General features: G+C 42.9%; 1 protein-coding gene across 1 annotated transcript in view; it reads left to right on the top strand.

Annotated features, from left to right (window-relative positions):
- The window catches only part of ATRX (ATRX chromatin remodeler), a 67,661-nt gene extending 47,905 nt beyond the window's left edge, over window positions 1-19,756 (top strand). The window contains 13 exon segments of the mRNA XM_050310543.1: window positions 2,039-2,169; window positions 2,462-2,550; window positions 2,717-2,886; window positions 3,603-3,756; window positions 4,044-4,147; window positions 6,112-6,220; window positions 7,201-7,378; window positions 8,697-8,891; window positions 14,131-14,280; window positions 14,727-14,849; window positions 15,373-15,468; window positions 15,980-16,108; window positions 16,858-19,756. Coding sequence (XP_050166500.1) covers window positions 2,039-2,169; window positions 2,462-2,550; window positions 2,717-2,886; window positions 3,603-3,756; window positions 4,044-4,147; window positions 6,112-6,220; window positions 7,201-7,378; window positions 8,697-8,891; window positions 14,131-14,280; window positions 14,727-14,849; window positions 15,373-15,468; window positions 15,980-16,108; window positions 16,858-17,136 — 1,907 coding nt within the window. The 3' untranslated portion in view covers window positions 17,137-19,756.
- The last annotated feature ends 2,022 nt before the right edge of the window (window positions 19,757-21,778 follow it).

Here is a 21,778-nt window from a genome sequence, read left to right as displayed (position 1 = left end):
CAGCAGCGCCTGGGGAGGTTTTCTGTACCACTGTGCTTCACACAGCCACATCCCTCAGCTGCAGCTCTTGGGTTCTGAAGCAATTTACCTAATGAGTTTCATAGTCAAGAATGTTTAAGGCACTGCTAGTAGGATTTTTTGTAAAGCATGAAGCAGATATTCCCTTTCTGCAGCGGTTACAGAATGTCCTACATAGTTTACTGGGCCTCTTTATTATATTTTTCTTTGCACTTGTTAAACTACCTGTCTTAAAATGCCTGTCTGCTGCTGAGGATTTTTTTTTTAAACTATATTTTTCTATTCTCGTTATTCTCCCAAGTTTAATTACTAGAAAAATGAATTGTATCTCCAAGTGGTCTGTGATTCATAGCAGTATGGAATTCACTGTGTTGTCTCAACACCTTTAGATTCTGGAGAATGCAGTTTCTGATCTCCTAGGTGAACTGCCAGCTTCACAGAATCACAGAATCAGCTGGGCTGGAAAAGACTTTTGAGATCATCCAGTCCAACCCTTGATCCAACCCCACCGTGGTTCCCAGCCCATGGCACTGAGGCCACCTCCAGGAACAGAGAATCCACTCCCTCCCTGGGCAGCCCATTCCAATGGCTGAACACTCTCTGTAAAGAATTTCTTCCTGATATCCAACCCAAACATCCCCTGGCAGAGTTCAAGACCGAGTCCTCTTCTCCTGCTGCTGGTTCCTGGGAGCAGAGCCCAATCCCCCCTGGCTCCCCCCTCCTGTCAGGGAGTTGCAGAGAGTGCTGAGGTCTCCCCTGAGCCTCCTCCTCTCCAGGCTGAGCCCCCCCAGCTCCCTCAGCCTCTCCTCACAGCACTTGTGCTCCAGTCCCTTCCCCAGCCTCCTTGCTCTTCTCTGCCCCTGCTCCAGCCCCTCCATGTCCTTCCTGAGCTGCCCAGAGCTGGACACAGCACTCCAGGGGTGGCCTCACAGGGGCAGAATCCCTGCCCTGCTCCTGCTGCCACTGATCCTGAGCCAGGCCAGGATCCATTGGCCCTCTTGGCCCCCTGGGCACACTCTGGCTCATGTTCACCCTCCTGTCAGTGAGCACTTCTGTTTTCTGTTGCCTCTATTTAGTTAAGTTATAAAGAGTTTTAAAGTCTGTAGAACTTTCTAAGTTGAAACTTGCTATTGGCAGCTTCTTCTGTGAAACTCGTGGTGAGGAAAGTCAAGTCTAAGGATTTCTGTGGTCCTTAAAATTCCATTTCCCAAAGCGCAGATGGGGAGATGCTCCCAAGCTTTATGAGTAAACATAGTGAGAACCTGCTTTCTTAAAATACTTTGTAGGTGCTTAGGGGGATTATCTTATGCATTGAGCAAATGCACCAAGTAAGATTTGTGCTTAGTTTTTTTGTAGACATTTGATAACTGAGATGCAATAAACACTGTTTGTTTGCAGGTCTACGTGCCTTAAATTATGCAGATAATGAATATGAAAAACAATCTCTTTCAGGAAGCTAATGTGGTGCTTAGTGAGAAATGGAGAGTAGAAAAAAAGAAATTGAACTCTCTGAACATTGTTGCTACTTTGCACTAGTCTGTGCTTCAACAATGAACAAATAGGCTGGGCTCTTACAGGGTTTCTGTTGTATACTGCAGCATTACAAGGCATTAAATAAAGGTAGATAAAAATAGTAAGGCAAATTCACTGAAACCTAAATGCCAGTGTTATTTTGTGTTTTCCACGTTGGGCTGCTTTCACAAAACCCAAATAGGCATGGATGCCTTTTTAAGAGGATTTGGAGTCGTTCCTGTACTGGGAAAAAATGTGCTTGTACGTAAAAATGCAATCATGTTTCTCATTATCAAGAGAAAGGGGAAAATCTAATTTTGACAACTTTAACTAGGAAAAAAAAAATGCCTGTGACTGAGTAATTTGAGCTCTTTTACAAGAGATGTTACAATATGATGTGCATCTGGAAAGAGCACTCAGTGCTGCACTGGCGGGTTGTTCAAAGGGGGAGCAGAATGTGGCAAACTCACTTCAAGGTTCCACTCTAAAACCTGAACTTTATTGTCAGGTGTAGGTGGTGGCAATGAAGGTGGAAGAGGCAAAGCTGGAGCTAAGCTATTCCAGGATTTCCAGATGTTGAGCAGAATCTGGACTCACCCTTGGTGTTTGCAGCTGGACTATATTAGCAAAGAAAATAAGGTAAATTAGATATATCAAAATAGTCTCCATTGGGAACTTTCCAAATAAGCTTTGCCAAACTATAGGTAAAGTTTTGTCCAATTAATGGAAATCTTTGTTGCTGTGGGGTATCTTTGCTGCTGGTTTTGTCATATTCTTCTTTCAGGGTATGTTGTCATACTTAAAATATTTCTCAAGGCCAAACTTTGTAGAACTCACCACGGTTTAAATGGAGAATAAGCAGATGGCTAAAGGTTCAATAAAGGCTTCTGGATGAATATACTTAATAATTTCTGGTTTTTTGTCTTTTGAGGGCTATTTTGATGAAGACAGCATGGATGACTTCATAGCTTCAGATTCGGAAGAAACTTCAGTGAGCTTAAGTTCTGATGATTATACAAAGTAATTGAGCTTTTATTTTGTTTGTTGGATTTATTTTCCTAATAGAGCTGAAGTGATTCCTGTAGAAGTGAATGTTTATTTTGTATTTCATGTATCTGTTAGAAAATGTTCTCTAGCGGTGGGCTTTAAAAAAAAATAATGGGGTGTATAATGTTGGTTTTTTTAGGAAAAAAAAATCTAAGGGGAAAAAGCCGAAGAAAGAGAGTAGCTCAAGTGAAAGTGGCAGTGATAATGATGTTGAAGTCATTAAAGTCTGGAATTCAAGATCTCGTGGAGGGGGAGAAGGAAATGCAGAAGATCTTTCAAACAACCCTTCATCAACAAAGTCAGATGAAGGTGAGTATAATACAGAATGAACAGAATGTGAGGCAGCTTCATTTTGAAAAAGGGCAGTTGGAGAGGACTGTCAGGAATTCTGCTGCGTGGCAGAATTCCTTAATTCCATCCTCACAGCTCCTGCTCCTCCTGATGGTACACCCATCCTGCAAAACCAAGGGGCATCACTTTAGAACTTGGGAGTCTTGAGGCAGGGAAGCTGCACAAGCCCTTTTTAAAGATTATTATTCAAACTTCTTAAAGCTGCACGTTTCACTTTTTGATTTTAATAATCTAGATTTTGTCTTGTATCTGGCATTATAGAGGTTAATTTTCTGATTCTGTCATTTTTTGTGTTTCTAGTGATTTTCCCTAAGTAGTTGAATTTTTGGGGGACAGCTAAGGTGAGAACTCTGGGGTTTTTTGGTCCCCACACTAATGCCAAACATTTTGTAAATGTGTAAGGGAGGAGTGTGTGTATGTAAAACAGAGGTTAATTGTGTTAATTACATTATAGGCAGGCAGGGTGAGTTTCTGTCTCTGGATCACTTAAATGTTTACCTCTCATGCAGCCTTTGTAATTGCTAATAGTGCAAATGCTGGGGGTTTTTGTCTCTAACTCTTTTTACACCATTTACATCTAACAACGAGGAAACAAGTCCATTCAGACATTTCAAAGCATTTAAATGGAAACAGTGTTCTTATCTTTAATTTTGTTTTTTCTTTTATTTTTTAAGGCAAAGCTACATCCTCTTCCAATCCTGGCAGCCCAGCACCGGATTGGTACAAAGATTTTGTCACTGATGCAGATGCTGAAGTGTTGGAACATTCTGGGAAAATGGTGCTTCTCTTTGAAATTCTTCGAATGGCAGAGGAGCTTGGAGACAAAGTGTAAGTCAGTTCTAGACACATTACTGATGGCTTTATAAACATGGGGCCTGACAGTGTTCTTAATTCACTCTTAGTTATGCTGTAGCTGTTTTCTGAAGCAACTGTGCAAGGGTTTCAGGCCTTTTTGTGAGGGATTTTTCCAACACATGCCCAAGATTCCACCAAAGTCTTCACCTGTGTCTAGAAGGACTGTTTGTCTCAAAGGGAGGAGGGAACTAAAACCAAGCAGTACAATAAATAAAATAACTTCAGAGATGAATTTTGCCTTTTCCTGTTTCTGTTTCCAGCCTAGTGTTCAGCCAGTCCCTGATATCTCTGGATTTGATAGAGGATTTCCTGGAGCTGGCTAACAGGGAGAAAACTGACCGAGATAAACCTCCTATCTATAAAGGTGAGTGTCCCCTTGAACAGCTGCAAAGCTCAGAACTCTTTTACAAGTCTCTATTCAGTGCACAGGAATGGATTTTGAAATAAGTATTGCATGCTCTGGCCTGTTCCTGAAGTTGGCAGGATTATTGGACTCCCCTGCAGGGGGTCTCTGCTATCCCATTATGGACTCTTGCTCCTGATTTCATTCTGTATCATCCGTGCTCGTTACAGCCTAAGCAGCTTAAGTGATCATCATCTGAGAGGAGAGAAGGCATTTTGTTAAATCCTGTGTAGAAGTGATGTTACATGCTGATCTGTGGCAAATTCTGACCCTTCCTGCTGGGAGAGAGCTGATGAAAGAATTGGGGTGCTTTAAACCAGGGTGTAAAACATGCAAAATGTGAATTTATATCTAGGGCAGTAGATTGGCTTATGGATTTCATGAGGGAGCAAGTATTGAATTAATTATTATCCTAATGATGCTCAAATGCCAAGGAATTTCTCGCTCATCCTCTGCTTAGGATTGTTTCTCCTGTTTACTCCGAGATGCTCCCAGAGCTGCTGATGATGCAGTTGATGCTTATGAGGAGTTTCAGTTCCCAGTACGTTTGCATTGCAGGATTCCTTCAAATGTGCCATTCCTTCAGATGTCCTGTGCAAGTGTTGGATGTGTTTGCACTCGGAAATCAGAGGAGGGTGGCTCAGTGACAGACACACAGTCAGCTCTGTGGAGATCTCCAGATCTCCCTCTCACAGATTTATTGTTCCTGGCTGTTGCTTCCTTCTCTCAGCTCTTGCCACCTTCAGACCTTACAAGCTGTCTGGTTTTGGGGGAGTTTGTGCCTTTAGCCTGAGAAAACGTTTGAAGGAGTGGGGTTTTTGTCAAGTGTGGTGATTCTTCTGGCAGGATTCACCGTAGGGAGCCCTTCCTGACACAGTGGCTGTGTGTGATCCTCATCATGGATTGAACTGAGCAGTGCTGTCTTCAAACAGCGCTGTTCTCTTCATAAGTGATGGCTCGGTGGTATCAGCTGTGTGTACACACACCTTGATGGCCAAAGCAAATGAAAGGTTATTTGTGAACTGGGCAGAGAAGAAAATCTGCCAGCCACAGCTTCTTCCCCCAGTCTGGCAGGAAGTTGCTGTAACTCCCAAGGGAATGAAACTCCAAGATTTTTCTGAGTTTCAGTCCCCAAATTATTAGAGCTCGACTTTTGAAATCTCCTTTGGAGCATTTCCTTTCAAATGCTGGTTTTGTGGGAGAGGCTTGACTTCCACTCCTGCTGTAACATGGAGCTACACAGACCAGTTGGAAAAGCACAATTAGTGCTGTAATGCCTAAAGATTAGATTTAACTACTTCTTAAAATTAACTTTGACTCCAAGTGAAGCTAAGGCACATCCCTGCAAATGTATAGATACAAACAGAGTAGGGAAAAATAGGAGGAAGGACACCCCAAAAAAAGCTCAGGTATTTTTCAAATACTTCAATTTAAATTTAACCTCAGAACACTTTTTAAAAATTTCTGTCTTTACGTTCCAGTCTGTACAAAACTGCTTTGAGGAGTTTCATTTAATGTGAATTGATCTGTCTGTAAAAAAACCAACAAAATCTTAAGAAGGAATGGGTAGGGATAGACACTGGATACTTTTTATGAGGTAAAATGATATTGGCATTTATTTTATTCTGGTTTTGAATAACTTTAGACAAAACCTGTGTAAGGTTTGTACAAGTCATGATACATATTTTATATTTTGTTATGCAAGCTCTACTGCAGAAGGCCCGTGACAGGCACCTGTATCCTGCAAAAACACATTCTCAATCTTGAGGAATAACATCAATAATAATCTTCTCCCATTGTCATATTAGTATATTTTATGTTCCATATTTGTTCCTTATCACTTGGAGAGTTGTGCATACCCAGTGTTGCCAGTTTGGGTACTCACACCCTCAGCATTTTAAATAATTTGAGTGTTACATTTACAGGTGAGGGAAAATGGTTCAGAAACATCGATTACTATCGCTTGGATGGCTCAACTACAGCTCAGTCAAGAAAGAAATGGGCTGAAGAATTTAATGATGAAACTAATGTGAGGTGAGACCTTTTCTGATCTAGATGCTTTATTTTCCCCCTTTTCTTTCTTTTGTTCCCCATTTCTTTGTTACTTGTATTGGCTTAATTACCTTAAGGGTAGGCAAATAATCATCACAGTGTTGTCAGAACTTGCACCAAAAATGTGCAACAATGTGTTCCTGACTTCTGTAAATTAATTTTATCAGTACTGCTCAATATTTGTTCAGTGTTTCCTTGCTGTTTTCATAGTTCTTTTGTAAACAATTTAAACCAGAGGAGATATTTTTATTACAATGACTTAAAAAGGCACAAGGACCTAGGCAGGTCAGAGCCCCGTGGGGTCTGCCCAGGAGGCAGCAGTCCCTGGGCCACTCCAGAGCACTCTTAGCTACCTCCAGAATTGTCTCCCAGCCACCCACTGCTCATCCAAGATGGGACTTGGAATTCACATTTGGATAGAGAGGTATAGACCTGTACAAGGTAAGTGAAGTTAAGGAGCTTCACCTTCCCAGCTTTGTTTAAAAAATAAAGGATGGAGTTATGTTGCAGTCATTTATAGCATGCAGGGGAAAAACATTAAGAAGTAACCTAATTCAGTGTTTCTTCTTTTAAATAGTTTATTCTGGCAGTACCTGTCAAGAACTGATTTCGAGTTGAAGCTGAGAGAGGTGGCATTCAAAAAAAGCAGATGTATCAGAGACAGTGTCATTCTAGAGTTATCCTGAAAGCTTGCAGGCCAGGAAGCAATTAGAGTTGGAAAATGCAAAAGTTTTTTCTTCCCCTCCAGTTTTTGTTAACAGTCCGTTTGCAGAAGGCCTTGATCTATATTTTTGGGAATGTGTATTTTGCTAAAAGTGCCGTTCTTTTAAAATCTGCATCTGTTTTATGCTTAATATATTATTTTAATGATGTTTTTGAGTTATTTCAGTGCATGAACAACTCCACAGCAACAATAGTTGTTTTCCAAAATACTCAAATCTTGCAACTCTTCTCTGTTCCAGAGGCCGCTTGTTTATTATCTCCACTAAAGCAGGTTCCCTTGGAATAAACCTGGTGGCTGCCAACAGAGTCATCATCTTCGATGCCTCTTGGAACCCATCCTACGACATCCAGAGTATTTTCAGGGTCTATCGTTTTGGGCAGAACAAACCTGTGTTCGTGTACAGGTTTTTGGCTCAGGTGGGTTTCTGGCTGATACCTTGGTGATGATTTCATCCTGCAGTCAAATCTATAAACTGTCCATACATGACTTGTGCTGGAGTCTGGAGTGACCAGTTGTTTTGCAGCCCTGCTCTGTAGCAGTGTTTGGCCACTGAAGCAGCTCTTGAAGGAAGGAATGGTAGAGTTAAGTGACAACTGAAATAATTTCCTGTTAAGCCCACCTCATGTGACATTTAATGTGAAGCAGGTTCTGGAATTCTAGAAGTGATTTACACATCTAGACCCAGAATAGAGCCTCAGCTGTTTTAATTTGCACACTACTAAAAGTGCTGAGTTGAATAGACCCTCAGGAGGATGGTGGTGGTTGGGGAATAGCTTTGCTCAGTGCAGGTGCCTTCTACAGACCCTGGGCTGTGTGACCCTGATGGTCCAACTGGAATGAAATCAGAGGAGATAAAGACATTTTTGCAAAAGGCATCGAGTCATGACTTGAAAACTTGTATCACTCCCTGCAGTTATTAAAGATGTGTGATAACTCTGATGGACACTGAACTCTGCTTTATTTAAGTGTAAGGCCATTTTTTCTGTTTCTGTTGAGGTGTTACAGAGTGGCCTGAAGACCTTTCCCAGTAAAGCCCTTAACCCTTGATCAAGACACTGTTTCCATGCCAGCTGTCTGTAACACCTTACTGTCAGAAAGGGCTTTTCTCTTCAGGCTTCAATCTGTTGTTGTGGTTTTTCTCTGTGCACTTTTGAACTGTTGATATCCTTCCTAAATTAGGCTTTTCAGAACAGGCTGTGCTGTTCTCATCCTTCTCAGCCATCATCTTTTCTTTTTCAAAAAATAAGTAATTTTCCTTTTTTTCTTTTTTCTCAAAGATCTAATTTTTTTCATACACAGCTGTGATGAATTAGACTTGACTGCTTCCCTTCCCCTCTCCCCTCCACCACAGTGACATGGTATCTGTTTTCCTTTTGCTCAAAGCAGCAAAACAAGGTACATGCTGTGAAAATTGCCATTTTTTTGGGCATAATCCTGCTTTGGGGAATTGCAGCAAAACTGGCTCTCTTAAAAATACTATTGAATAAAGAATTATTCTCTTACTCCAGTCCACAGCTCGATGACATCTGTCCCGTACTCAGATCTTACAGTGTTTGGTTCCGGCAGGTTTCTTCTTTGATTTGGTAACAAACAAAAAGGGCTTTTTGGGTTCTTTGTAGGCATTTGGTCAGAGAAGCGAGGGCAGTGCAGAGCTCTGTGCTGCCCTGGGCTCTGCTGTCGGTGTTTCCCGTGTGCCAGCGCGGTGTCTCACGGCAGGGGGGGCTGTGTTTGCAGGGCACGATGGAGGACAAGATCTACGACCGCCAGGTGACCAAGCAGTCGCTGTCGTTCCGCGTGGTGGACCAGCAGCAGGTGGAGCGGCACTTCACCATGAACGAGCTCACTGAGCTCTACACCTTCGAGCCGGACCTGCTGGACGATCCCAACTCGGAGAAGAAGAAGAAGCGGGACACGCCGATGCTGCCCAAGGTGAGGCGCTGGGAGTGCTGGAAAGGTGACTGCCATCCGGGTGAGGACGGGAAATATTTCCCCTTGGAAGCAGAGAGTTGTTTTCACCGGCACTTTGAGGGGGAATGAACAGCAGGTAACTCAACAAAATACATAATTATAGTAATAGATGGTATAATGAGCTGCATGAGGAGCTCCCTTCGGTGTGGCAGTGGAAGAGAAAGATATTCAAGTAAAAGATGAAACTTTTAAGTCAAAGCAAACAAAGATACGTTTTCACACTGTTTGAGTGAATGGAAGTTTTACTGCATGAAACTCTGGAGGCCAAAATTCAAAAATAAACATCTGAGTGGTTGCTTGTGATCCCTAGCACTACCTCAATTTGTGGGAACAAATCTGTGAGGTGGTGACCCTCTACTTGAAGGGCTGGTTTTTATCTAACTAGGTAAGAGTCCAGTTAATCCATGCCCTCCTTTCCAACACCTTTTGGGTTTTCAGTTCCTTGTTTACCTCTTCTTGAAGGGGCTATTAATAGACATATGGTAGAGACAGGGGCAAAGTTGCACTAGTCAGGCAGGAGTGAGCTCTAGGGAAAAGAGTAACTGGTGCTGTTATTTTATTCTTTTTATCCGAGTCAGTTTATATTGAGGATTAGGCTGCAATGTTTAACTTCTTTACTCTGTGTATGTGATCTGCTCAGTTAGCTGTTGGGCAGTTCTCTTTACAGGTGAGCAGCAGGGGAACAGCAACATGTCAGTGTGCCCTTTGTTAGCTGGGTAAATTCCTGTGTTTTGGTCACTCCACAGTGTCTGGGTGTGGGGAGGGAGGTTTTCCAGTTTGTAAATCTATTCATTTCCTAGGAAAAATGGTATGTTTTCTGTTCTCAACTATCTGCAGGCCACTATAGTGCAATAAATTCTGGTCTGGATTGTTAATTCTCTGCCCCAGCCCACGGACCACCTACGGTGTGGGTGCAGCTGTGGGGGGATCTGGGCAGTGGGAGCCCTGTGAAGGTCACTGTTCCACAGGCACTGTGAAACCCTGGCACACAGACTGTGCTGGCTGTCTAAGCTCTCTTTATTAGTGTTTCTCACTGTAAGCACTACATTGTAGATAACTGAAAATCACATTCTGCTTTTTTACTCTGTTGGGCATTTTGATTTTGGCAAATTCTTTATTTTTCCCCCTAAAGCAGCTTCCTTTAGGTTGTAATTAATGGTATTTTATTTTTTATACGTTGTTCATTATTTCATGCCATGTGCATTTTTGCCTCCACAAACTCATAGCTAAACGTTTCACCATTTGCTGCTGTTGCTACTTATTTAAAAAAAGTTAAAAATAGGCTGAAAACCTGTGAAGCAGCTGAGTCTGTTTACCCAAAGCATTAATCAATCCAGTGCAATAATTAGATTTTGAAGGTTATTTGTTTCCTTTTACAAAAATAAATCAAGTTAATGAATGAGTCTAATATAAAAGAGAAAGTTTATAAACTCCAAACTTGCTTTATCCTTTAGTTTTGCATGTTAAGTTCCATCAGTGTAAGGCTTGAGTAAGTCAAGTTGAATACAAGCTTTTGACTGTTCCTGGCTGTAAGTAGAGTAAATCTGTGCACTGGAATAGTTTTGTTGGGGTTTTTTTCATGCTTTTAGCAAATAGTACTTCATCCTTTTGAAGATGTGCATCTGAGTACACATTTGCTGTGTGCAAATTTCCAATCCCTTTTTATTTCTTGGTTGAAAAGGCTGTAAATCATCAAGGACATTCACCTCAATTTAACCACTTCTGTATCTATTTCTAGAAAAAAAAGGACTTAGTGTTCCAAATAGCCTCAGAAATTTGGGAAGCTACCCATTAATCCCCAAATATTCCTTCCCTGTCTGTGTCTCCCAGACTCATCTTGGCAGTGAGGAAGAGCCGTGCTGGGTTCCCTCAGCTCCTCCAGAAGCTGCTGGTGGGAAGTAGGGAATTCCCAGTGCATGGACCGAGCTGCTTGGCTCATTTTTGGCAGCATCTGCCTTCCCTGGGAAGCTCAGCTGACTGGGGTCTTGTATTTTCAATTCATCCACAGTGAGGTTCTTGCTGGTCCAGTAGTTGCAGTGACTCCTTCCTTGATCCCTGCAAGCTGTTTAATGGAATGGTGGCTCAGACCTTGGTTATAATGTCATATAAATAATATAGCCAATTTTGGTTTATTTGCTATTCTGTTTTTTTTGATTGAGCCAGCTCTCTAAAACCCCATGTAAACAGTGAAAGGAAACATCAACAGTGGCAAATATTGCAGTGTGTGTTTATTGTCTAAGCTGTGCAAGGTTATTCACTCAGTTAAGTATTCTTCATTTCAGTGTGATTTTAGCAAATATGCATAATTACAAATCTTAATTTAACAACTAAGTGGTTTTTTTTAAAGTTGATGTAAATCTATTGATATGAAAACATTTTATTGTAACATCAAGTAATCACACGGCATTTAGAGGCCAAAATTCTCTTTAGGATCACGTTGCATGATGCTGTGATGCTTTCCAAGCCCATCCCTGCAGCTCTTCCCTGGAAACAAAGGCCACTGGAGCTTCACCTGTTCCATCACTGAGCTGTCACAAAGCCTGAGCTGCTCCTCTTTAATTACCAGCAGGGCAAAGCAGCCATTTAGGCTAAAAGGAGCTTTAGTTGTGCCTCTGACAGGTTTTGTCTGTAATTGTCTCCTTTTGTCTCCGGGCCTTTTTTCCATCTTCAAAGCAGGGTGTGCTGGGCAGGCACAGTGCTCTGGCTGTGCAGGCAGGCAGGAAAATGGACACTTCTGGTACTTTTACATGTTTTCAGTGTGCAGGGGCAGACACAGCCAGGCACTGAGAGAGCAGATTCCTCCCAACCTGGATCTGAAGAACTTGGAAAAGACACCTTTTAGAATTGCCCTCTTTCCTCGCTTTCTAGAGGGAGTTCAGAATAGGAATTAGGGGAGATGTTTTCCATCTTTTCTCCCATCATCTTTAGGCAAGAACGTGGAAAAAGCTGGAGGGACAATAGGTTTTCTTCTCTGGGACCTTCTTAACTCCAGTGATACCCCCCAGTAGGAAGGCTCTTTACAAATGTGTGTGTTTGTTATTCAGAGCTGAGTGCTGAGGATTTTCCTGTAACTCCTAGTTTTAACACACTTTTCAACTATTTTGCTGTAAGAAAAACCAGATTTTTAATTCTTTTGCTTTCAGTGGGTTAGGAGAATTCATTCTGTGTTGTTTTCAAAGTCAGAAGTAAAAAGTCAGTGAATGGAAAAGCAAATACTGCTTGATTTTAAAATATATCCTTCAGAACTTTGGCTTTGCAATAATCCAAAAAAGTCTACCAGGTGTCTTAAGACTGAGTAGTCACTTGGTCAAACATGCTGTATTTAAGTATAAAAATAATTACAGTATAATTTAGAGGAATAATTAAGTATAGACCATGAGCTTTATGCAAATGTAGTGACTCCTTATCTAACCCACAGTAAAAGCAGCTTGAAAAAGCAGGTTTTGTTGTTATTTTTGTAGAGTAGCAGCAATTCAAAAGGATGAGCCTCCTCAGTGGATTAGAGTCACTCCCATTTATCTTCGTGTGGAATGAAAACTCGGCTCCATTGAGGCCATGTAATACAGATTGGAAAAGCAGATTAAAATCGTAGTTGGGATTCAGTTGGATATAGGATATCATTATTTTATACTTCCTCAGGACATAGCCAGAGCATGGGTTTGACTGTAGTTCCATGTGAGGGGACAACTTCATGAATTTTGATCTCAAAATCAGAAGAATTTGCTGCTTTTTTTTTTATTTTGACCTCGGTATTAAATGTTCAATTGGTTGAGAAAAACTTTTTTGTGAATTACAACACAACTCACATTCCTTCATGGAAGATTTCCTTTCTAATACATTTCTCTCTCCATAGCATTTAATTTCTATCAGGATTTAAAAAAGACAACCCTTTTTTTTTTCTTTAATTCAAAAACTATTTAAAGTCTTTCTTCATTTTTTCATTCACCCCAAAGCTTTTAAACCAACTGATAATCATTATCAACTAGCTAAACAAATTAAAAGAAATAATTATTCTGATGATTTTTTTACATGTAAGGTGAAATTATTGTCTCTCTCTTTGCCTTCTCTCTCAGCACCCCAAAATCCCATCCTTTGTGCCCATTAATTGTTCAGGTACCCCATGGAATATCTTCATGAGGAGCTGGCAATGAAAACAATGATTCAAATTCAGGCAGACCAGGGATGAAACAAAGACCAGCATTTACATAATTGATCAACATAATTAGGTTTTAAAACACACAGAAACAAACAGCTTTCTGGAGCTGTTTTGACAGAGCCTCTGCTCAGGACTTGCACACACAGTTCCCAGAGTGGCTGCAAAAATCACTTTGTTTGTGGGCACAGACCATTCTTTGCAGTCCTTGTTCCAGGGAGATTTTCAGGTGTCAGGGTAGGATGGGTGTGGCAGGATGAGGTCATGACGTGCAGGGGGGCTGCAGGTACTGCTGTAGCTCCTGCCCAAGGTGTGCTCACTGTAATGCCTTTCAGATGATGTTTTTATATGAGGAATTTTCGGCTGAATGCTGGGGTGTATTGGAGCTCATCAAGCTCTATCAGTGCATGTAAGAAACCCATGTTGAATGCTGATTTTTTTCACAGACCTGCAGAGCATGTTCTTCTTCATCCTTTGCAGCATTACCTTTATTCAGAGAGTAATCATCATTGAAAAACTGGAGATGTTGCCTCAGTGAGAATGAGGATTGCAAACCCATTACTGCCTACCTTGAAATCCCAGCTTTCCACACTTAACTTTCCATGTCTGTTTTTATATCATTTATAACTTTATCTCAACATGGATCTGAACAGTTTTAAAGAGCAGCCTTTTCTTTTGAGTGCTGATGGACAGCTGATGGACCCAAAGTACAGTATGCTCAGTGTTTTAAAGCCTGCAGAAATGCTCTTGATGTGTAATAAATGCAGATTATTGGCTGTCCTCTTAGGTGTCCAGCCTAAGAGAAGGAAAAATCATTGAGCACATTCCATTCTTTGTAGGTTCTTAAAGTGCATTTATTGTTGTGGAATCTGAGTGCATTCCTGTGGTTCATGAAGTGATTGGACTGTCATCTCTGCAGCAGATTGTTAATCCCTTCCCTGTCCTCTGAGGAAAATTGTACTTTTTAAGTAATTTTTGAGGTTTTGTTGTGCTGTGCAGTGCTCTGAGCTGCTGAGTGGCTCTTGTTTTATCTCCTCCTGTGAACAGGACACAATCCTGGCAGAATTGCTGCAGATCAACAAAGAGTACATCGTTGGGTATCACGAACATGATTCACTCCTGGACCACAAGGAGGAAGAGGAGCTCACTGAGGAAGAAAGGAAGGCAGCCTGGGCAGAATATGAAGCAGAGAAGAAGGTAAAGCTGTCTAATCAGGTTTATGTCTCTGAAAATAACCTTTCCAGGCTTAGAGTATCAGTTACCTTTTCAGTTTGTCTTGGAGGAATAAAATTTTCTTAAGGACCAAGAAAATAATATAAAAATCAAACTTTGACCTACAGAAAAAAAAGGGGATAATGTGTCTTCTTTGCTCTTTCGAGGCTGGTCCTTTCTGTGTGTTCTCTTAGTAACTTTTAAATGAAAGTAACATTTGCACCCACATTTTTTTTCCTATTTCATAATAAAACTCAACTGGTGTCCTGTGTAATACCTCTTTTACCACGTGAGGGTGTCCCTGCCAGGAGGTCTGTGTAGTATCCACACCCTGTGTTCCAGCAGTCAGCACTGATTTGTGTCTGTGTGTTGTTGTAGAAGGCCACAATGACCAGAGTTACTCAGTTTTAAGTGCATTCTGTGTTTTTAAGGGCATCACTATGCGTTTCAACATGCCAGCTGGGACCAACGTGATTCCCACGAATTTCAGCTCTCAAACTTATATTCCCTACAATTTGGGTGCTCTGTCAGCAATGAGCAACCAGCAGCTGGAGGTAAGAAGCACCACGTGTTGCTGTGGGCACGCAGGGGTTTTCTGTCACAGATTAGGGATAATATCTCCCCCTTCATGTAATTGTATCTTATTTTTAGTTTTTGGGAGGGTGTGTGTGTAGCTGTACTGAAGTCCAACTTTCATATAAACCTGGAAGATCACCTGCACTCTTTGCAGGCAATAATTAACACCTTTGAAACTGTAACATCATCAAGCCTGTGTCACAGGCAATTCCACTGGGGAACAGCGTGGCCCTCCTGTGCTGCTCTGAAAACATGGGGTTACAGAGAGAGGTTTTTGTGAATCCTGTTTACAAATTGCCAAATTTATCCTTGCTGTTCAGCTGCTCTGTGCTGGAGGTCAGTCCTGTGGAGGCTTAGACTCATTGACTTGTGCAAATTGAGAGAAAAAAGTAATTGCAGTCTAGGTATGTAAGGACAAAGATGAAGAACTTGTAAAATATTGGCAGGGAAATGTGTTATTTGTGTCTGTGCTTTATGGTTGAATTTCTGGTGTTTTCTCAGGACCTTATTAATCAAGGAAGAGAGAAGGTTGTGGAAGCAACCAACAGTGTAGCTGCAGCAAGAATTCAGCCCCTTGAGGACATCATTTCAAGCATAGTGAGTGGAAAAGATAATCCTGGCTTTAGATCAGGAGTGGAAAACGATAAATGTTATCAGACAAAGATGTTGCTGCTGCCTGTGGTCATTCAGCTAATTAATTGCACTATTAATGAGTATTATTTCCAGTTTGTGTTGGCCTTTATCCCTGCAGATTGCAGTAACCCTTGGTGGTATCTGGATGACAGAGGGCCTTAGAGGACTAACAGTTTAGATCCATTCTGAGAATGCTGTTTTTCTGTAAATAACAATTATGGGCAAGTATTTATTTTGTCATGGGGACTGACACATTTCTCACTTGCTCCCAGTAATCTAGAGGTGCATTACCTTAATCAGCAGGTGGAACTAATAACTCATAGTTCTGATTCTGGGGAAGTACAATTTTGCATTGACTGGAGGTTGGGCTTGTTTAACCCTTGATGCAACTCTGAACACGATGCAAGACTTCAGTTACCATCAGGCTTTTGTTAAAACCACCAGTGCCAAGAAGGGTTTTTTTTTTGCCTTTCAGTGGAAAGAAAATGTAACCCTCACAGAGAGCCAAGTGCAGGCCCTGGCACTGAACAGACAGGCGAGCCAGGAGCTGGATGTCAAGCGCCGAGAAGCCATTTACAACGACGTCCTCGGGAAACAGCAGATGGTAAAATGTGTTCCATTTCTGTACCCACTGCCCATCTCTGAACTGGGGTGTTGTGTGTGTGCTCACTGATGAAGTGCAGGTGTGTGTTTAGGTACAGAAACACCACTCACAGCAGATGTTGAGGTGGGTCAGGGGTGCGTTGCTCTGCCTCGGCGAGGGAGACTCCGTGTCCAAAATAACAAAAAAACACTCACCAGGTTTTTGAGTTGGAAGTTGGTTTGCTGGAAGGTCATGAGGTTTAAAGAGAAATCTGATTCCCAGAGCTCAGACAGACAGCCACTTACAAAATACATCTTAGAAAGTGTTGGTAATGTTGTTTTAGCTTAAAATTACTTTGCAAAATCTGAGAGTGGCCCAGATGATGTCAGTGGGAAGAGTTTTCTCTCAGGCAAACGCTGACAGTCCACATGTGGGACTTTCAAAGGGAAGATAAATGGTACCTGACAAATGATGGTGTAACTTATACCTGGGAATGATTTCACAGTGTAGTGCATGTTGCCATGGCAACTCACCTAAATGCTGCCTGCAATACAATAGCCAAGTCATGGGAGAACTGAGCCCTAAATGCTGTTACTAAATGGTTTCTCCAGTAATGGGCTGGTGAATGCCATCACATTAGGGATGGTGATAACAATGGGGCTTTTTCCCCCAGCCATGCTGTCCCTAACAAATCGATTTTTGACTCTGAACCTGATACTTGGAGCACTGAGAGGGTCGTGCACTCACCCAGCTCTGCTTTCCCTCCGCAGTTAATCGGTTGTGTCCAGAGGATCCTGATGAACAGGCGGCTCCAGCACCAGTACAACCAGCAGCAGCAGCAGCAGATGTCCTACCAGCAAGCAGCCCTGAGCCACCTCATGATGTCAAAGCCTCCAAATTTAATCATGAATCCTTCCAGCTTCCAAGGGATAGATGTGAGAGGAATGTATCAGTCAGTGTCTGGTGGGATGCAGCCACCACCCTTACAACGAGCACCACCCCCAATGAGAGGCAAAAATCCAGGGCCTTCCCAAGGGAAATCGATGTGATTTTGCACTAAAAGCCTAAAGGATTGTTAAAATCAGAGAAAGAACTTTTATTTTTTTAGGAATCAATGGCCTAACAGAACTCAACTGTAAAAAAAAAAAAAAAAAAAAAATTAAAAAGAATTGTTTGGTTGCTCCCCCTAAATACCATGTTCCATATTAGTGTTTCAGCTTTGTTTAAATAGGACATGACGTTTTCCCTGTTGTCAGTGATGTTGCCTAGAATCTTCTTACATATGTTGAGTACAGGAGATAACAAGTTGTTTTCAGTGAAAACAAGTCCTCCCGTTACAGTAGCATCTCCACGGGTTTCCTGTCTAAACTCCTACGATTGCTTTTCAGGGCTGCAAAGCTTTGGGAAGCTCAGGAAGGACTGTATGTTCAGTCTGACATATGTGAATTGTAAACAGCTGAGTTCTTGATTAGAGTTGATTCCTCAAATTATGGAATACTTTTCTGCTTACCCCTTTCTTTCTATTAGTGGGAATGTTATAACACAAATAGTCCAGTTTCCTTCTGACTGAGGCCTGGACTTGTGTGGATCATCTGTGCTGAATGGAACAGGAACTGAAAATACTCTCTGAGACAGAACTGAGTGCAATATTAGTAAATACTACTGCTCTGAACCTTCTGAGTCACAGAGACACTGTGCATCCAGCCTTAACCACAGCTGGGGAAGGGCTGCCCTTCCCTGGTCCTCTGCCATTTCTTATTTTCAGTTCCATGTGATGGAATAGCAGCTGATGATCTCCGAGGGGAAGATGTTTTTCCTTCACACACTTTTATTTCCTCGATGCAGAGTCCAACACAAAGCACATTTCTGGTGACTCCTTCCTGCTGGTGCTGCTGTCTCTCCCCATTGCCGGCAATGGGAGACGGGCCAAGGACGGTCAATCCCTGGCACTGGGGGATTCAAATAGGGATGGTGGCCAGGGGGAAACGCTGTTAGAGGGACACCTGGAACGTGGCACAAACCATTGCCTGTTGAAAATCAGTAGAGAAAGTGCTGTAGCAACTTCCAGAGCTGCCAGAACCTGAAACGACTTTATTAATAATAGAGTTTTGGTTGGGCACTTCTCCCCACCCCTTCATCGTGTGAAAACACGAGTTTGGACACAAGGAGCTTGGGTTTTTTTGTTCTCTCTCGGGGGGGTTTTTTAATGTAGGCCAGAGGTAAATTTCTGGTTTCTTCTCTATCATTAACACTCTCTTTACCCACACTTGTTGTGCTTGTGAAGATCTCATTAAATACAGAATAGGGCTTTTCTTTGACTTAGAGTTTGGTTGATTCTTACACCCCCCCTCCCCAAAACAGAAGTTGATAATGGGGTAGAAGTCAGTGGCAGGGACGTTGAGGCGATGGTGTGTGGATGACAGAGGGCTCTGGGGACGTTGGCTCCAGGTCGTGCTGGACTCTTCTGACTTGCTGCCGTGAACTAAACTCGTTTTGGTTTCTGGAAAGTTTCTTGCAGGAGTTTTGAGTTCTTGCCCTGAATGGACAAGTGGGTTTTGCATCTCAATTCGCAGATCTTACCCCGTGGTTTGGTTTGTGGTTGACACTTGGTGTGTGCTGTGGACGGAGGTTGGTTGGTCCGGTGCAACCCCGGCTGACAAGTTGCTGTCTTGGACTCTTTGATTACAAGATAATACAAAAGCCCCTCAGTGTGTTCTAGTGCTTTGCCAGCTCTGCAGTTAACTCTGATTTGGGGGGAGGGAGAAAAAAAGAGACGTTTCTGCACTAGAAGAAACAAACCATGAGACTTCTGAGACAAACATTGAAGGCAAAATGTACTTTGGGCAACTCTCACCGATGTTCCGACGTGAGTAAGAGAAGTACCTTCTACCAAACCTGGGACTGTTGAATGGAGTTTTACAGTAACTCAAAGACTTAAATGTGGAAGTTTTAGGCAACATTGAAAGGCACATTTTATTTCATTCTGGACAAACCCGTGGATAACAGAAGACTAATGCATAAGGAGGAAGCCGAGATAAGCATTGGAATTAAACCTGGACCACTTTGCATAAGTGTTTCTCACTCGACATTTTAGCTGCATAACAATGTGCTTTGAGTATAACATCAGGCTTTAACCAGTACTTAAAGACAGAACATACATCAGTAAGATAATAAAAGGCTCATTTTTATATTTGTTTTAGATGTTTTAACTAGATAAAAATGGCTTAAGATGACGAATAAAAATGTTGCTTGTAATACAGTTTTGCCTGCTAAATTATCCACATTTTGTAACCTGTTTATTCCTTTGGATGTAAAGCGTTTTTGCTTAGTATCGTGATATTGTATATGTTTTGTCCCAGTTGTATAGTAATGTTTCAGTCCATCAACCAGCTTTGGCTGCTGAAATCATACAGCTGTGAAGACTTGCCTTTGTTTCTCTTAGATGGCTTTTCAGTTCTGTATTAAATATCTTAAGTACTATAGAAAAGGTGTCCCCTCTTCCTATAAGGCTGTTTTGTAATATATATAAGGACTGGAAATGTGTTTTTAAAGAGAAGAAGCATTCAAGTATGACGATATACTATCTGTGTTTTCACCATTCAAAGTGCTGTTTTAGTAGTTGAAACTTAAACTATTTAATATCTCATTTAATAAAGTGACCAAAATACATGAACGTGCCTTGTTCTACATTCACAACCCAGTGTTAACTGCAAGGGGTTCAGGATGTCTTTGGAGAACTGTGCTGTGAGTTTAAACTCGACAGCAGCAGAGGTAGCCATTGATTTCATTTAGGGAAAATAGCTGTGGCACAGGTTTTCAAATTATATTCATTAACAGCAGCTTCTGCCAGTCTGTGAAGAAGGAGTTATCACCCAGCAGTGAGATGGTTGAGTGAGGTGAAGTCAAACCAGAACCACCTGCTGCCATATTTTAACCTCATAACTGTACTTCTCCCTGCCTTAGTTATTAAATCCCACCTGTTAGGAAAAAAGCCTCTTTCCTGCACAAAAACACCTGTGTGATGATTGTGTTTTAAATCTGCCCTCCCCTTGTTCCCTGTGCTGGAGGGTTTTCTGTGGCTCCTGCCGGTGCTGCTTGGGCACAGCTGGGCTGGGAGGGAGCTGAGGAAGGGCCATGCAATCTGTGTCGGTGAAGATGATCGAGCTGTGCTCTAAGGGTGTTCTTAAACAGCCCTGTGACTCTCACCCTGGCTCAACACTCTGCCAGAGGGCAGAAAGCCAAAGGTCCTAAACATTCCCAGCTGAGGAGTGTGGAACATGGTGGTGGTGCAGCCCCAACCACGTAATCACAGGGCACCTGCTGAGGAGGTGAAGAACCCCCGTGTGCTCCAGACCCTACCCTGGAGATGTGGGACCAGCAGGATTCAATCCAGACCTGTCCTGGGAAGAGCTGGGCTGCTGTGCAGGGTCTGGAGAAGCTCCTGCTCCGTGTGCAGGTGGGATGGCGACTCATCTTGTGTGTGACCCTGTGTGATCATCCCATGTGTGACCCTGTGTGATCATCCCGTGTGTGACCCTGTGTTATCATCCCCTGTGTGACCCTGTGTGATCATCCCGTGTGTGACCCTGTGTGATCATCCCGTGTGTGTGACCCTGTGTGATCATCCCGTGTGTGACCCTGTGTGATCATCCCGTGTGTGACCCTGTGTGATCATCCCGTGTGTGACCCTGTGTGATCATCCTGTGTGTGACCCTGTGTCACTGCTGTGCCTGCAGCCACCACGCAGCAGACACGGGCAGTGCTGGGGGTCATCCAGGCACAGCTCCTGTTCCTGCTTTCCCCAGGGATGAGTGGGGTGACTGGAAGAGGGTCCTGGGAAGGGGCTGTGGCCTGACATGGGGATGCTGCCCTGGAGGAGGACAGGTGGGCACAGGGAGAGGTGGAGTCACCCCTCAGGTTCTGCACTCGGCCACTTCCAGGGTCTGATCTCAAACGCTGCCCTGGCTTGTGTGTAATGATTGTTGTGCACAGAAACGACTGGAGATGGAGTGTGAGGCAGTGACTGATCCTGGGGCACTGCTCAAAGCCTGGTCCAGGCACAGCAGCCACGTCTGTAATTCAGCTGCACAAAGCACAGTGCCCGTTTTGGGGGCTCTGCCCGTGAGCAGCAGTGCAGGTGGATGATCTGCCCCTCCTGGTCACAGGCATTGTAGGGCCAAACACCTCCTGGTATGGTGAGGGAAGAGCCTGAGACTCCTCTCTGGATTTGGCTTTGCAGGGCTCCTGCTCCCACCCAGCACAGCTACGAGGGGACACCTGTGGTGTTTTCCACGATGAGAATTTAACAGCTCTGAAGCCATTACTTGCTTTGGGGAAAAAAATAAATAACCAGTGCTGTCCCAAAGGGTGTGGATGTCTTTCTCTCCCCATCAACAGGAATTTTCAGCCCTTCTCCTTCAGGAATGCTCCATCCCTGAGTGCCCCTTCAGGAACATCTCAGCTGTGGCACATCTCTCTGGACATGCAGCCAGGTGGGACAGCACCAGAAGGGCGACTTCCCTGCCTTCCAGCAGCAAGTTCTGGACTCCCTCTGCAGTTTTGGGCTCTCCATTGCTCTCTCCACAGGAGGTGGGTCTTTGGAGCCTCCTCTCCTTTTCCTCCTCGGAGAAAGGAGCCCCAAGCCACACATCCCAGCCAGGAGAGCTCCCTGTGGGCAGTGGGGTCTCTCCT

Source organism: Myiozetetes cayanensis, unplaced genomic scaffold (assembly GCF_022539395.1).
Source record: "Myiozetetes cayanensis isolate MyiCay16 unplaced genomic scaffold, myiCay2020 scf15, whole genome shotgun sequence".
Taxonomy (NCBI): domain Eukaryota; kingdom Metazoa; phylum Chordata; class Aves; order Passeriformes; family Tyrannidae; genus Myiozetetes; species Myiozetetes cayanensis.
This window is presented reverse-complemented; position numbering and strand designations above follow the sequence as displayed.